The sequence below is a fragment of the Miscanthus floridulus genome, chromosome 16, assembly GCF_019320115.1.
Source record: "Miscanthus floridulus cultivar M001 chromosome 16, ASM1932011v1, whole genome shotgun sequence".
NCBI classification, from domain to species: Eukaryota; Viridiplantae; Streptophyta; class Magnoliopsida; order Poales; family Poaceae; genus Miscanthus; species Miscanthus floridulus.
This window is the reverse complement of record NC_089595.1, coordinates 21795979-21811580: the sequence shown is the minus strand read 5'-3', so window position 1 is coordinate 21811580 and position 15602 is coordinate 21795979. Positions and strand designations below refer to the sequence as shown.

The following is a 15602-nucleotide window of genomic DNA, read 5'->3' as shown; positions in this document are numbered from 1 at the left end:
AACTCACGCATCTTCTTTTTGTGATGTTTAATGAATAGGTTGACGTAGTCAGGTCTATATCCCCTCTTCCATGCAATTACTTGCCTCCCCTTCAGTTCATCCAAGAACTTAGCTTGACCATCATAACATTCCCACCTGCATTTCCTAGTGCTCTGTTCAAATAAAAAATTATATCATATATGTCCTAGCAAAAGAAACAAAATACGATTTCATGTTTACCACAAAAATAACCAACCTCATCATAGTCAACCATATAGCCGCAATAATGGCTTATTCCAAGCTTCAAATGGACTAGACCATAGTTGGATTTAACACCATATTCGCACATGACTGGAGGTGTTTTGTAAATTAACCTTTCTTTCTTCTTTTCCTTTACCTTTGGTGGCACCAGCCATTAATTCTTAGGACCGTAGAGCCACTCATTGAAATGACACTTCACAAATCCATAACGCTATAAGAGAATACATTAGTACAAGCACATATATAGAGATAAACATTTAAACAAATACACTTTCCACTTACTTCGTGCTTGTTGGGACACACAAATTCCAACGTATTCTTAGGGTTTATCACAGCTCGATCTCCGCAATCGCACAGAGGAAGTTCCTTGAGTCGCCTAACTGCGGCTAGGTGCTTCTCCTTAGCCATCATTGGCGGGGGTTAGGGGGGTGGAACCCACCGCTCGAAGTGATCACATGGATGTCTTCCTCTCCACCAATCGTCAAAAAGGAGGTACCTTAGGTCAAACTTGTCTGCACCATCGATCCACTGAAAGAAAAAACACCTCTCATGGGCCTACACAATAAGATTCCAACAAAATATTAGTAGCCTACTTACACAAATGAAGAAAAAAATATAGTGGAAATAATTACTTATATTAAAACAACTGCATGTGTAGAAACAACACGTCACTGCGTCTGGATGTCTCGATTGAAACACGTCGACTGGGAAATCACAGTCACAGTTAGGGACAGGGAGGTCAGGAGGGACAGGGGCATGTTTGCTAGACGCGTCGGGGTATAATTCTCTAGGACGACCCCGTTTTCGCCAAAACTCCTCCCGATTCATGTCTTTCATCTAACAAAACGGTTGTAATTTAACAAACAAAAATCAAAACATCATAAATTAATGTCAATGAGAACCATTTGCATTACAACAAATAAAATATAACCTACACTTTGGTGCAAACTCTCTTAGAGGTAAACATACAAACTATATAAAAACTATACTTTGGTCACTAAAAAATAAATTTTGGTACATCAACAGTGTGTCCATATATTTATTCACATATAAAAGTTGAGATGCAAACTCAAACAAGCAAAATTCATATAAAAATTGATATTAGAATACATGGTAATCATAATTCTAAATAACCAATTAACCTTAACATTGGTAATCCTAATCCTAATCCCCCAATCCAAAGTTCTAACGAACTCATATTTTTCTCCATACCCTAACTACTCATTCAAATCCTTCGATCCACCGTGGAGGCTGAGGAGGAGCTTCATTACCTTGACAAGGCTGAGGAGGAGCTTCGGAGAAGGTAGGGAAGAGGCCGGCAAGGGAGGGAAAGTCGGCGGCCGACCGTGGGGGAGCCGGGAGGCAATGGCGCGGGTGCTCGAGTTGGGCAGACAGACAGAGGGAGGGAGCTAGCGCCGCAACGGGTAAGTAAAGCCTCGCCACGCCATGATGCACGGCATGTTGGCCCCGCTACGTCAGCGGTCGCCGCGGCCGTTGACCGCCCCATGCCGCGCCGCCATGCATAGCACAACAGTGTGAATTTGCCGCGCCATGCAAACAGGCGCGTCCAAAAGTTTTAGTTTTGAAAAAAAAAATTAAACAGTGTCAATTTTAAAATAGTTTTAAAAAAGTGTTAAAAATAAAAAAAATCTGCTAAGGCTAGGCCGGGCCGGGGTTGGGCGTGGGCGTGCACTCACACTCACTCACGCCAGCAGAGATGCTCAGCTGCATGGTGGAGTAAGGTAGGATTGGGTAGCTAGCTTGGGCAAATCAGGAAGAGCTGTCGTGGCACAAGTGTCGGTCACAACTAGTTCCGAGTTCATTCTGGAGTGCAGTGCAGCAGTGTGGCATGCACCGTACCGCCAATTAGCTGCCCAATCCATTCTAAGGGCGCCCTGCGAAGTTTCCAGATCATCCTGAAACCTTTCAATTTAGAAACGTTGATCGCATGCATGGGAAAAAAAATACAATAAATCTTTTACATTACAGGACCCCTTTTTGTCTTCTTTTGTATCTCTCAAGCAGGCCAGAGTACTACTCCGTAAATCCGTCCCAAATCACTACTACACCCAGGCCTTTTAAGGGTGGCTGATAATTATTTGCAGAGGCGGTTTGGCCGGTCGGCTTTACGGAAGCGTTGCTACAAATGGATGATTCGTAGGTGCAGTCCGTTTTCAAAAATTATCGAATCTGGGTCAAAAAAATTGCAATTTTTTTTATCTAAAATAGTAAGTCACGGCATTTTTCACGTGAAAATCGCGCGCTTCGTGGCCGGCAAGATTCAAATCTGCGACCTCCCCCTCGCACGCGCTTCGTGGCCAGAAAGATTCAAACCCGCGACCTCCCCTCACACGTACCTTTCTCAACCACTGCACCTCACACTTACTTATGTCTATATTGGATTTTCTTTCCCCATGTATTATCCAAAATCAAGTTTAAATTGATTGTTTGAGGCCATAAATGAATTCAAATGAAAAAATTGTCAACTACAAAGTTGTATAACTTTTTGAGATCGACAACTTCTATTTTTGTAGTTTCTCCATCCGAGATCGTTTACAAAATATGAATTTCAAATTTAAGACATTCAAACTACAAGATGATCAAGAATCAAAAAGTTAGTGCCTCGTGTAAAAGATGTCACAAAGAAAATCAAGCCCACGTTGGTGCCACCCTGCTGGCCTCCCGCCTCCCACAGTCCCACATGTTCACAGCAGCAGGCCGCAGCCCACATGGTCACGAGCGCTATGAGTTTGAATTGGGCCATGCAAATCTCATTGTCGTCTTAGTGCAACTTACGCACGTGGGCCAGGATTTGGGCCACCAAACTACATAAGCCGTCCGTTAGCCTACCCTTGAGATTTTGGGCCTCACATAAGCCCACCAGGGCAGCCTAACAAAGAGGCCGAGCCTGTCAAGAAAAAAAGAGACCGAGCCCAACAACGCCAGAACCGCCTTACCAGCACGAGCCCAAATAGCCCGAGTCGCTCGCTGCTGCCGCTTCGCTTCAACTCATTTGCAATCGCAAAACGCTTCTTCTTCTTCTTCTTCCAGGCTCCTCCAGCTCGCCCAAACCCCTCGCCGCCTTCTGCGAACCTTCCGGCGATGAGCTCCCCAACCGCCGCCGCCGCCTCCGCGGAGGCGCCGCGGACGGTGGCCTCGGCGGTGCTCCGCATCCAGATGGCGCTCCTCGACGGCGCCGCGGCGTCCAACGAGGCGCTCCTCCACGCGGCCGCCTCCGCGCTGCTCTCCCGCGCCGACTACGACGACGTTGTCACCGAGCGCACCATCGCGGACGCCTGCGGCAACCCCGCGTGCCCCAACCCTCTCCCCTCCGCCGCCGCCTCCGCTACGGGGCCCCGCTTCCACATCGCCCTCAGCGAGCACCGCGTCTACGACCTCGAGGAGGCGCGCAAGTTCTGCTCCGAGCGCTGCCTCGTCGCCTCCAAGGCCCTGGCCGCCTCGCTCCCGCACGACCGGCCCTACGGGGTCCCGCTCGACCGCCTCGCTGCGGTCGTCGCGCTCGTCGCCGCCGCCGCCGCCGGGGACGGGAGCGGGTTAGGGTTTCAGGGCGTGGATGGGAGGAACGAGGACGAGGGAAGGAAGGTGGAGATCAAGGAGAAGGAGGTCGCCGGAGGTGGGGAGGTCTCGCTGCAGGACTGGATTGGGCCCTCCGATGCCATTGAGGGTTATGTGCCGCGCCGTGACCGCAGTGCCCAAGGTTTGTGTTCCATACTTTGCTTGCCCATACTTGCATTTCAATGAGAGAAGGACGAGAACAGCTTGATGGTATTACTGTCCTGTCCGCATGCTGAAGTATTGCATGGCGATATGTTGCTTTAGCTGATACATATTGCCATAGGTATTTGGTCATACATATTGCCATAAAGGGCGTACCTAGTGCAGAGAGCTCCCGCTCTGTGCGGGGTCTGGGGAAGGGTGTTAGTGGCCAGCCTTACCCTCGCCTGTGCAATGCGAGGAGACCACGACTCGAACCCGGGACCTTCCGGTCACAGGCAGTAAGACTCTACCGCTTGCACCAGGCCCGCCCTTCATGAATATTGCCATAGCTCATGAATAAATTGGGAAGGTTGGATTGGTTTCCAAAATAAGATATGAATCTAGGTTGATCTTGTTACTTTTAACATACAAATAATCTTTACCTGTGGTCGGAATTAGTAAGTTCACTTGCAACCTGTCAGTACCTCTAGTTATCAACCTCTTCGTATATACATGAAAACTATGCGGGTGAAAGGAATCAAACTCAACGCTACCTGTATATTGTCGATATGATTGCGTCTATGGTGTTTGACGCGTGCAATCCGCAGATGTAGGTGGTTTTGTTTTAAGTGTATCAACTAGTAGAAGTTAAAGAGAATAATTGAGCTTGTTGGTCAAGGATTTTCTGATTCTTACTCCATTCCTTTGAATGGAGATGTTGTAAATCTGCAAAACAGTAGGAAAAAATTGAGCAGGTCACTTCACCCTTGGGAGTTTTAGTCAGTACCCTTGACTTAGTATCTCTACTGCTGCATTTACACATCATAACTTTGCTACTGATGCAGTTCAACCTGCACCTTGCAGCACACTGACAATTTATACGGTCCTCAGCTTTGCTTAAGAGTGTTGTATTATTTTTCTTAGCAAACTTGCACACTAAAACTTAATCTGGGTTCTGCAAGCATCTTTGGGTTGATATAGATTTCACACACTAATTTTCTAGTCACTGGTGTAAGTAACAATGTTTATCAGAGTAACGGTAGTTTTACTTGCAGGCACATTTCTGTACATGAAAGATCATCTATTCCTTTGTTCGACCTGTCTTAAATTTCGAACAATTGAAGATACAGTGAGCTTATGTTCTGTTTTCAGGGCAAAAGCCACAGCCTCAGCAGAACAAAGTTGCTGGACCTGAGCTGTCCAGAACTGAAATTGTGGATTCTAGGACTGCTGCTTCTGGTGAAGATGGCATGACAAGTTCACCTTCATTGGTTGAAACACACATGAGCGCCGAAGTAATAGCTGAGAGAATGGGTGACCTGGTTCTTGGTGAGAATACCACACCTAGAAAGAAGAAAAATAAAACCCCATCAAAGATGTTGGAGCAAGAGGAAGATAACAGGATGCTGTCATCTTGCATATCTGATTCCATTGCAAAGCAGCTCGAGGATGTAGTTTTGGAAGAGAGAAAAGGCAGTAAGAAAAATAAAGTGAGTAAAGCATCATCGAGGACACAGAAGAGTAAGTCTAGAAAAAGGCCTGCTGGAAGCGATGGCCATGAGGTGGACTTTACGAGTACCATCATTATTGGGGATGCTTCGACAAACAGGGAGGAAAGTGCTATGAATCAGTATAACTACTTGTCAAGTTCTGTATTGGTAGACAATCATCCCTCATCATCTCAATCTTCAGCAAAAGATTCAACGCAAGCTTATGCTGAACAACTGTGCGAAGAATTCAGTGAAGCAATGAACATTGGAAATGATGAGACAACTGATGAAAAGATGAGGCCTGCATTGAAGTCTTCGTTGAAAGTTACTGGGTCTAAGAGCGGTAGACAGTCTGTTACATGGGCAGATGAGAATGGAAGTGTCCTAGAAACAAGCAAAGCATATGAAAGCCCTTCAAGTAGCATAAAACAACCCGAGGATGTCATAGACAGTTCACTAAGGCGTGCATCTGCAGAGGCATGTGCTGCAGCACTTATTGAGGCAGCAGAAGCTATTTCTTCAGGCACAGTAGAAGCAGAAGATGCAGGTGAGCATGTATTCATTATATTCCCACGGTTGCTATTCTTTGAGGCACACAACTTTTGTTATTGATTGGTACTCACGCAAGCCTCTCTAACGTCAGTTTCAAAGGCTGGAATCATCATTCTGCCTGACGTGCTTAACCAGAAAGAATATGACAATGCCAAAAACACTGCCGGAGATGATGACCCTGAGATAGATAGGGATGTTATCAAGTGGCCTAAGAAACCTGTACTTCTGGATACAGACATGTTTGAAGTTGACGATTCTTGGCATGACACGCCTCCAGAAGGTTTTAGTCTAACTGTAAGTATTATTATTAAGGAAAAAAGAAGAAATACCAGTTTTGCTTGTTTTAATCCTGTCTCGGCATAATGTACATTTCTTTTCAGCTGTCTGCTTTCGGAACAATGTGGGCTGCACTATTCGGATGGATATCCAGGTCGTCTTTGGCCTATGTGTATGGACTTGAAAGGGGTTCAGTGGAAGAGTTGTTGATTGCCAATGGGAGGGAATATCCTGAGAAGATAGTTCTGAAGGATGGGCTCTCATCGGAGATTAGAAGAGCTCTAGATTCTTGTGTTTGTAATGCTGTGCCAGTACTCATATCAAACTTGAGGATGCAGATCCCGGTTTCAAAATTGGAGATTACTCTGGTATGCTTGATGCTGCTAATATCATACCCTTTCAAAATTAGACTGATAGGTTAGCTCGATGCTGGTGGCTGACAGTTATATTGGTCTTAACACATGAAACTACACTGTATGTGCTTGCTTTTGGATTATCTAATGTGAGCTTTGCTTTGCCACCAGGGCTACTTGATTGACACAATGTCGTTTGTTGACGCCCTGCCTTCTCTGCGATCAAGGCAGTGGCAGGCTGTGGTTCTGGTAATGCTTGATGTGCTCTCTGTTCACCAGCTTCCTGCCCTTGCTCCAGTCTTTTCAAATTCAAAGCTTGTGCAAAAGGTGAGTAACCAATTTCACTTATCACTGACGATTTCTGTGCTTAGTTGAAGAATGTATCTTATTTTGCTTTGGTGACATCTGATTTGTTTCCCCCATCAATGATGTGTGTTGCAGATGTTGAATGCTGCTCAGGTTAGCAGAGAGGAGTATGACTCCATGGTGGACCTGTTTCTCCCTTTTGGAAGATCCGTCCTGGCAGCCACACCCATGTAGCCCAAAAACGAGAAGCCGTGTGAATCGGTATTCTGAAAGATGCGTGAATCGTCTGCTACTGTTCGTAGGATCTGATCTGATGTTTGGCTGAACTGACAGAGTAAATACAAGGCGCTGTCTAGCACGAGTCATGGTTATCTCTTCATCAAACTGCCCACTGGCAATTTCAGTGAAGCTGAAATACTTGCGACCTTGACGCCTGCTTGTCAGCTTGAGATATTCCTTCAGCGTCTGCTTAGGCTGTGAGAACAGACAATCTTTGCTGTCATTCGCACAGACTGTTAGCTTTAGTGTGGGGAGAGCAAAAGATGACTTACACGGATGTTTGGCAGTAATTCACAAGCTTTGAGACCTGAACTCTAACCTCCACTCCTGTTTATCCCTGCGTTTTTACTTTTATATACTCCATTCCAAATTATAAGACGTTTTAGTTTTTCTAGATAAATAGCTTTTGCTATATCGTATAATTATAAAACTTCTTATAATTTGAAATAGAATGAGTATGTAAATAATTGTGGATTTGGCAGCCAAACATATCCTGTCTCCTATACGACTTGTCTAACCCAGTTTGTCGCCGGAATTGCGTGCCCAGTGTCGCTGTGCCTGAAACTATGCTCAGCAGTTGGTCAAATGCAGTGGCTGTGCCCGCTCTGCCCTCCTTTTCTCACTGACCGAAGTTGGCGGCTCAGGTATAAACACATCCAGCCATAGAAAGGAACTTTGCTTGAAAGGCGCCTCTGTGGTTGGTGCAATGGTGCCATTGGCATTACTGAAACGCATGATCTTACGGCTTCACGTCGCCTCAAGGCTGTTCACTGTTTCTAGTTAACCCCCAAACTCTTAGCCTCATGTATGAGCCATGTCTGTTCAGCAGCCCCAACGGCCAACGGCCAATCTGCTGCAGTTCCAGCATTACAACAGAACCAACTTGGAAGAAGGTAGTGGCAATGGAGCATGTCATCAACATCATCAATACATATATGTACAACAGAGAGGTGGTGCTAACAATAACATCAACGGCTAAATAAAGGGTGAAAGAAAAAAAGAAAGAACGAACGAACGAAGCGAAAAATAACCTACAAAACTGCTGGCTGCTGCTACAGCTGACCTGCCTACGTAATCCGCAGCCGCCTCTCAACAAATGGCCCAGCGCTCATCATGCGTCAACCAGTGTTGTCAGCATAGTATTTACACATCCTGAACCCAACCTCCTCGGCACTCAAGCTGCCGCCACCAACGCCCTCTAGCGGTGGTCGGTCTCCAGCCAGCTCCTCAGGTTGCACAGCGCCTCCGTTGACAGGCCCTTGCAGCTCCTCGGCCTCGCGGGCTGCTCCTGCTGCTGCGACCCCAGCTCCGACGCGAAGCATACCACGATGACCGTGAGGTTGTCTGCCGTCTCCAGCCGCTTGGCCTCCATCACGAGCTCCCTCGCGCACCGCGCGGGGTCGTCGTGCTGCTGCAGGCCCCGCCGCACGAGGCTCACCGCGTGCTGGCTCGTCATCACGTCCCAGATCCCGTCGCAGCCCATGATGAGGAACTCGTCGTCCTCGCCCAGCGTGGCCTGCCGGAACTCGGGCTCCGCGATGAGCGGGGACACCGACGCGTTGGGCGTCTTCATGTCCCAGTCGCCCAAGGCCCGCATCACCGAGAGGACCCCGTTGAGGTAGCCGTCCTCGATGTATCCCCCCGACGCGGCGACCCTCTCGCACTCCTCCACGTAGTTTGCGCGGTGGTCTCGAGACATCTCCATCGCGACTCCTTTTCGGCATAAGACCGCACGGCAGTCCCCGGCGTTCGCAACCAGTAGTTGCCTGCAAGGAGGGGAAGGCACAGGAATGTTTGACAAGATCAATGTGGCTCAAGTGACTCGAAATGTTGTCACTGCTCTACAGTTTATTATACCTCCCAAAGACTAATGCAGTAAGCGCCGTGGTTCCAGAAGAGCGGCTGATGTCCAAATCATCGGCCAGAGCAAGATCCGCCTGCAAGAAAGCTCTGCGAACAGAGCTCTCAACAGACTGAAGGTACATCCCATCAACTTGAGATGCTTGTGGGAACTCACTATCCTCGAATAAGAACCTCATTGCATGCCTTTTCATGTAGGCTGCGGCATCCGGACCGCCATGGCCATCAAAAACCTAAAACACAGAGGGATACAATCAGTTGTGGCAATGTTTTAACATTAGGTGCTGGAGAAGTAATTTACAGAGAAAATGACTTACCCCATAGAAGGCACTAGGCAAAGGGCAGACCAACAGTGAGCCGAGATGAGCGGAAAGATCATCTATCCGGATGTGTTCGTCCTCCATGTACCTCCTAGGACCAATATCGGCAAAGCTACCAGACCGAATGGTGGGCACAAACTGTAGCACGTCCATAGACACACTTGGTGCAGCATCAGGCTGCTCCAACCCCTATATCACCACAAAAAAATAAAAGACAATTAGTCCCTTGATCATTGAATGGTAGAAAGCAGTAAGAAGAACAGTCCATTGTTGCATCCTGATTAGTAAGAAGAACAGCCCATTGTTGCTTCCTATTGCCTCCGATAATTAAAAAAATTAGCACCCTGTGTCCAGGCCAAACTATCTCAGTTTCCACAAAAAGTTCTTCGGGTCTACGCAGTTGACAAATTAATCACCTAAACAGGTGAGACATGCCACAGACTGTAACATATAGTTCACCCACTAATAACCCACTATACGCTGAATCAGGTTAAGAAACTAGAAGTGTATGTAGACCATCAAATTTTCTATTGCAGTAACAGGCACACAGTATATAAATGCCCAGATTAAGAACCCACTAAGAGCAACTCCAGCAGGGCCCCTACTCGAGCCCCCATAGCTAAATATGGGGGCTCAGGTCAAAAATCCAACTCCAGCAGGGCCCCTACTACGGACCCCAAATTTGTGTGGGCACCCAAATCTCTCCCTCGGACCCCATTCCTGTTGGCCCAACAGCTCGGCCCCCATCCACGCGGGCGCTACTCCTCGCCTCCTTCCGCATGCGCTGCTCCGCCTTCCGTTGCGTGGGCCGCTGCACCGACGCGCCGTCCGTTGCTCCGCCGCGCGCGCTGCCTCCCCTTCCCACGATGGTGCTCCCTCCCCTTCCCTCCCTGCGACACGCGACGGCGTTCCCTCCCCTTCCCTGCTCATCCATGCCCTATGTGTGTGGAGAGGATGAGGGGAAGAAAGGCATGGCTCAATGACACGCGGGTCCCAATTGTCATTGGCTGCTGATATGGATTTGGGGGCTTTGTTTTGGGGCTGCTGTTGGAGTAGAAGAGATTTATTGGGCCAATAAAAGTTGGGGTCAGCACCCAAATAAAAAGTAGGGGCTCTGTTTTTGGGGCTAGTGCTGGAGATGCTCTAAGCCAAACTCATCTGGTAATCTGAACTAGTGCGAAAGCACGCATAAACTCAACCACCACCAAACACTACTACAGATATGTATGGGTCCAATAATTCACCACCCACTTTTCTGAACCCTGATGAGGCCTACAACTGTGCAACCACCACACTAGAGCTCCTCCCCCCAAGAAAGAAAGGAGCTACTACTTTTTGGCAAGCAAGTGTATCAGCCTTTTGCATCCACAAGCAGATCTTTTTCCCCAAATCGAAAAGGGGATGGAAAGAGGACTCCAGAGCTTGTCCTACACACTTGAAGAACAGTATCACAACAGTAGTAGTAATTAATTGGTAGTAACAACACCTGACACGAAATTTGATTTGCAAACTTGCAAGCAATCTTCCAAAGAAAGGCTAAAATGTTCCCAGTCCGAGACAGAATTTTTTTCACCAGTAGCCTGAGCATGAGGAACTCACCATGAGAGGCACCTCCACGGCGACCTCGACCTCGACCTCAACCCCGACCTCCGCGGGCGTGGCTACGGCCGCCGCCGCCGCCGCAGCCGCGGACATCCCGACGACGTCCTCAACCCCCTTGGTCGTCACGCACCGGTGGTACTGCACCTCCAGCACTGGCACGGGAGCTTGATGCATCACCTCCGCCTCAGCCACCATCTCCGCACCTCTCAGCAGGCCAAACGACTCAACGACTCCCGATCCAAGACGAACGCCGCCGCCGCTGGCTCGCCGTCAACCAAACACCGCCCGATCCGCGAACTGACCGACCCGTCGCGCCGAAAAGAGCACGGAGACCTCCGAAGGCCGCCGTCGTTGGACGATCTGAGGTGCGGGTAAGGGCGATCGATCCCCCGACCGTTCCCAGGGGCAGGAGCAGGACACGGTTTCTTGATCTGAGGAGGTGGAGGACGCGACGAACAAGCGAGGGGGGAGAAGAGATGAAATGCGGAGACGGGAGGGGGGTGATTGTTATTTATCCGTGGCGTAGCGTGTGCGTGCGCGGAGGCGGAGGTGACCGGCGGCGACCGGTGGGGGTGGTTTGGTGACCGGGTGGTGGCAGTGCGTTCCGGGCGCGCGCACGCGGCTGCCGCACGGACACGTGGCCGTCGCGTGCCCGTGTGATTGGCTGCCGTTGCCGACCACGCCACGGTTTTCTTTTCTTTTCCGTTTTGTAGGAGGTCTATTTATGATAAATATTAGTGCTGGACTTATAAATAAAAAATCTGCATTTAAATTTTTAGTTATGGATATTGGTGGTTTAATGAAATGAAATGTTTACGTTGTTAGAGTTTGTGGTTGTCGAAGTGTTTTAAGGGCGTGTTTGGTTGGTAGCCAAAACACGCCACGCCTAAACTACGACCGTCACACTAACCGAAGCTGTTGTTTGGTTCTCCTCCACGTTTTGGCAGCCACAGATTTTTCTTCTTTCGTTTTGCTCCTCTTGCTCGTCGTTTAATGTGTGCTAATTATGGCGAGAGTGGCACATTTTTTTGGGCGCCATGGTTGCAGCGGCGCCACACCGAGCGTGGCTGTGCATGGCGGTTGGGAACCAAGCAACCCCTAACTTTGGTAAAAAAAAAAATGTGTTTCTGGTTCGATGAGAACATGTTTTTCTTTTTTTTAACTCCTTACAAAGGGAAAAAAAAGTCTATCTCGGTGTGGTTACTGGAGTTACACCATCCTCGTGGACTCGTGGTAACAGCATCAGCATGTCACTGTGCTTGTTTCCGTTCTTAACAAGGAACTAGCTAGCTAGCTGCTGGCCGGCTAATTAATTAATAATAATATAAATAATAAAATAAAATGCAGATCGCCAGGTCATATACATGCCCTTGGTTTTTGGCGGGAAAAGAGTGGCCGAGTGAGCACTAGCTGAGCGTGCTGTAGAAGCGAAGTGTTTCTTGCACGGCAACGAGTGAATCGCTCGGCTAGCCCCCTAATCTGGGTTTAATTTTGAGATAACTGAGAAAATGAGTCTGAGTTAAGTTGCATTTGTTGATTTCCTATAATGATTAATCTAAATTTTTTACCTTTGGCTTGTACTTCCTCTATTCTAAATTAGATGTGTTGACATTTCTAGATACATAGATTTAAATACATAGTAAAAATCAATACGTCTAGAAAACTCAAAACGTTTTATAATTTAGAATAGAAGGAGTAGTTTTTTTAATTCCATTTTACACGTTCTTCGGCCCTACTTTAGCAGTATTTTTCAGCGAACGAACATTATTTTTCTCTCACAATAAATCGGCATAAGCGTCAGCATTAGCCAAATTTCAACGAAACGAACAGGGCAAAACGGTCGAAAAACCTCTCAATCGTTTTCTACTTCTACATTTGAATACGAAAACGAAAACGAAAGCGATAAAGCCGGACACGAAAACGATTACAAACTTACGGAATATCAAGAATTTCGAAAACGAATTAACTCGGGCGGAATTATGTCGAACACGATTGGTATACGAAAAATCAATACGAAATATTGACCCGTAGGACAAAGTGCATAACAATTAACAAGTGAATAATAATTAACAAGTCCTACAACTTTCTTAAAAAGTATCTCCATTCAATACCATGTAAGGAAGATATGATTTTTCTAAGGCAACAAACTCTTGTACGCGATTAATATGCCGCTGAAACTTTGTTTAATTTTTTTGAACATCTTAAAGACTTAAATGAAAAAATTAAAAACTAGAAAGTTGTAGATCTCGTCGAAAGCTACAATTTTTTTTTCTAAGGTTGGACTTTTAGTGGGCCAAATTTGGTTTAAACCGAATTTCGAATTCGAGATATTCCGAATTAAAAGTAGAAAAGTAGAAAACGGTCGAAAAAATGTCTAAACCGTTTTCGTTCTGATTTCGAATTTGGTGTTTCGAATTTCAAACCGAATTCAAATTTGTCCGAAAATACGAATTCGATCGGATTAAATGTAGAAAACGATACGGTTTCGTACGGCGTTTTCATCCCTGCTTAGGAGATCGTACTTGTAAGTTGTAACTCTCAATGTACGTCAGCTGCATTCAGTTCAGTCAAAAAAGTGCACGTCAGCTGCGATGTATTACGTACGTCAACATATGGTAATGGCCATTTTTTTTTCAAAATTGTCGACCACACGGCCACATACAAGTACAGTACGGAGCAGGACACGCTGGTGGACGCACCAAGAGCACACATGCATGTCACTCTTTTGTTTTTTTTTTTTTTGTTTTTTTTGCATAAACAAAGTCAAAACGGCGACAAGAATTCTACTACGATCGATGCCTATCTCTTTTTTTTTTATCTCAGTAATCAATGCAGTCATGCTGCTGGATGGCATGAATTTCTTAGAATGGACCTTTGTAGACATTAGTTTTTAGTGGGAGGTTTCTCCCCAACTCGTGCCGAAAATACTCTTGTCGTGCTGATAACAAAGGTGTTATGTCTCCGTCAAAAAAAAATACAATTCTAGGCATGGACACTCACATTTGAGTATGCTTATGATGATTTCTGTCCACAAACACTGTACTATCTTGTTTTGTTAGTGGGGCACACATGCTATTTAAGATTGAACTTTTTAGTCACTACCACAAATTTTTTTGGGGTCCATGATTTCTTTGAGTGCCAAATCCAACCGCCAAGGAATTAATCACTTCCTTGGGGTCTAGTAAACTGCCAAGGTAATTTGTATCATTGGCGGTTTCACCTTAGCCTCCAAGTAAATGTGTAATTTTTCTTGAGTTTTATTGTGAACCGCCAAGGAAACAACCATTTCCTTAAGTGCTATTGTAAACCGCCAGGGAAAATTAATATTTTTATAAACTTTTTTAATGACTTCGGATGGAGAAGTGACCTAAACAAAAATTGTAGTACTCAAAGATTTCCAGTTCAATTTTTTTCATTTAAATTTGTTTAGGGTCTCAAATATGCATTATAAAATTCACTAAAGTGAATACAAAATAATGCATTAGGCATTTAGTCACATATTACTTTGAGGTACAGTGGTAAGGATGCAACACACGAAGGCTGAGGTTGTGTGTGGCCGTAGGGTTTCTAGGATTTTTAACTTTTTTGTAACATTTTCTTGGCGGTTTTAACATTTCCTTGGAGGTTTGAGGCCCTCAAGAAAAAAATATATACTTGACAGTTCACTAATTTTCTTGATGCTTTATAACTTCTACTATGGCCCAATTTACCTTAGCAGCCAAACCACCAAGAAATTTATCCTTGGGGGTGGACCACCAAGGAAATTGAATTTCCCTTGCTCTCTATACTTGGCGGCCATTGCTTGACGGTCAGCCCCCACGAAACATTTCCTTGGTGGTTTTTATATTTTTCTTGGCGGTTTTTGACCCTCAAGGAATTTTTGCTTTAGTGTAGCGAATCTTTATTAATGAAAAGTCTTAAATTTATATACTATACTCTATAATTTTGGTTATTGGATTCTTCTCCGCAAAGGTCTTTGTAGTCATGAAACATTATAATATAGGAGATATTATTAATGGTCAAAATTTGACATTAGAGACCCCATGTCAAACCATGCTCACAGAAAAAAGGACGGAATATAGTACATGGCCTAAATTAAGAGTTAAGCTGAATCAAATTACATCTTACTACATTATACGTATTATATTTTGAATTGGCAGACCTGCCTGTATGCCTTGGCGGCGGAGGGACTGCCACACTTGGATGACACAAAAATGATGGTATTCATCCAAATGGCCTTAAGAGTACTTCAGAACCCTTCCATTATTCAACTTATAGTATTTTATATATTCTCTCCTTTTTGGCCGGGACCAATGAGAGGCCAACAAGTGTATATCACCAAAGAATAGCGGCGGGTGACAGGTGAAGAAGAAAGATGCGCTTTCCCTCTTTTGGAGTTGCTTCCCTTTAATGACTACAGTGTTGGTTGAGAAAGATCGCCAAGCACAATTGTGTCGTCATCAACATCACAACTGTTTTCTTTTTCTTTTCCTTTTTTTTTTGGTCATTTTGTGCAAAAGGAGAAATAGCTAGGCGACGTGGCACTACTCCCTCTAGCATGATTTTGTCCCCTTCTAGCAATCTCTGATTCCATTGTTTGTGGTGAC

General features: G+C 45.9%; 2 protein-coding genes across 2 annotated transcripts; one reads left to right on the top strand and one right to left on the bottom strand.

Moving 5' to 3' along the window:
• The first annotated feature begins 2379 nt into the window (after positions 1–2379).
• LOC136513154 (putative RNA polymerase II subunit B1 CTD phosphatase RPAP2 homolog) lies at positions 2380–7680 on the top strand. The gene is made up of 6 exons (XM_066507145.1): positions 2380–3958; positions 5110–5994; positions 6091–6293; positions 6380–6643; positions 6800–6955; positions 7070–7680. The coding sequence occupies exons 1-6, from the start codon at positions 3343–3345 to the stop codon at positions 7166–7168; spliced, it is 2223 nt and encodes a 740-aa protein (XP_066363242.1). The 5' UTR covers positions 2380–3342; the 3' UTR covers positions 7169–7680.
• Positions 7681–8107: 427 nt separating this feature from the next.
• On the bottom strand, positions 8108–11485 carry LOC136513156 (probable protein phosphatase 2C 47). The gene is made up of 4 exons (XM_066507146.1): positions 10993–11485; positions 9391–9582; positions 9071–9306; positions 8108–8979 (listed from the first exon to the last, which is right to left on the bottom strand). The coding sequence occupies exons 1-4, from the start codon at positions 11188–11190 to the stop codon at positions 8412–8414; spliced, it is 1194 nt and encodes a 397-aa protein (XP_066363243.1). The 5' UTR covers positions 11191–11485; the 3' UTR covers positions 8108–8411.
• Positions 11486–15602: the final 4117 nt, after the last annotated feature.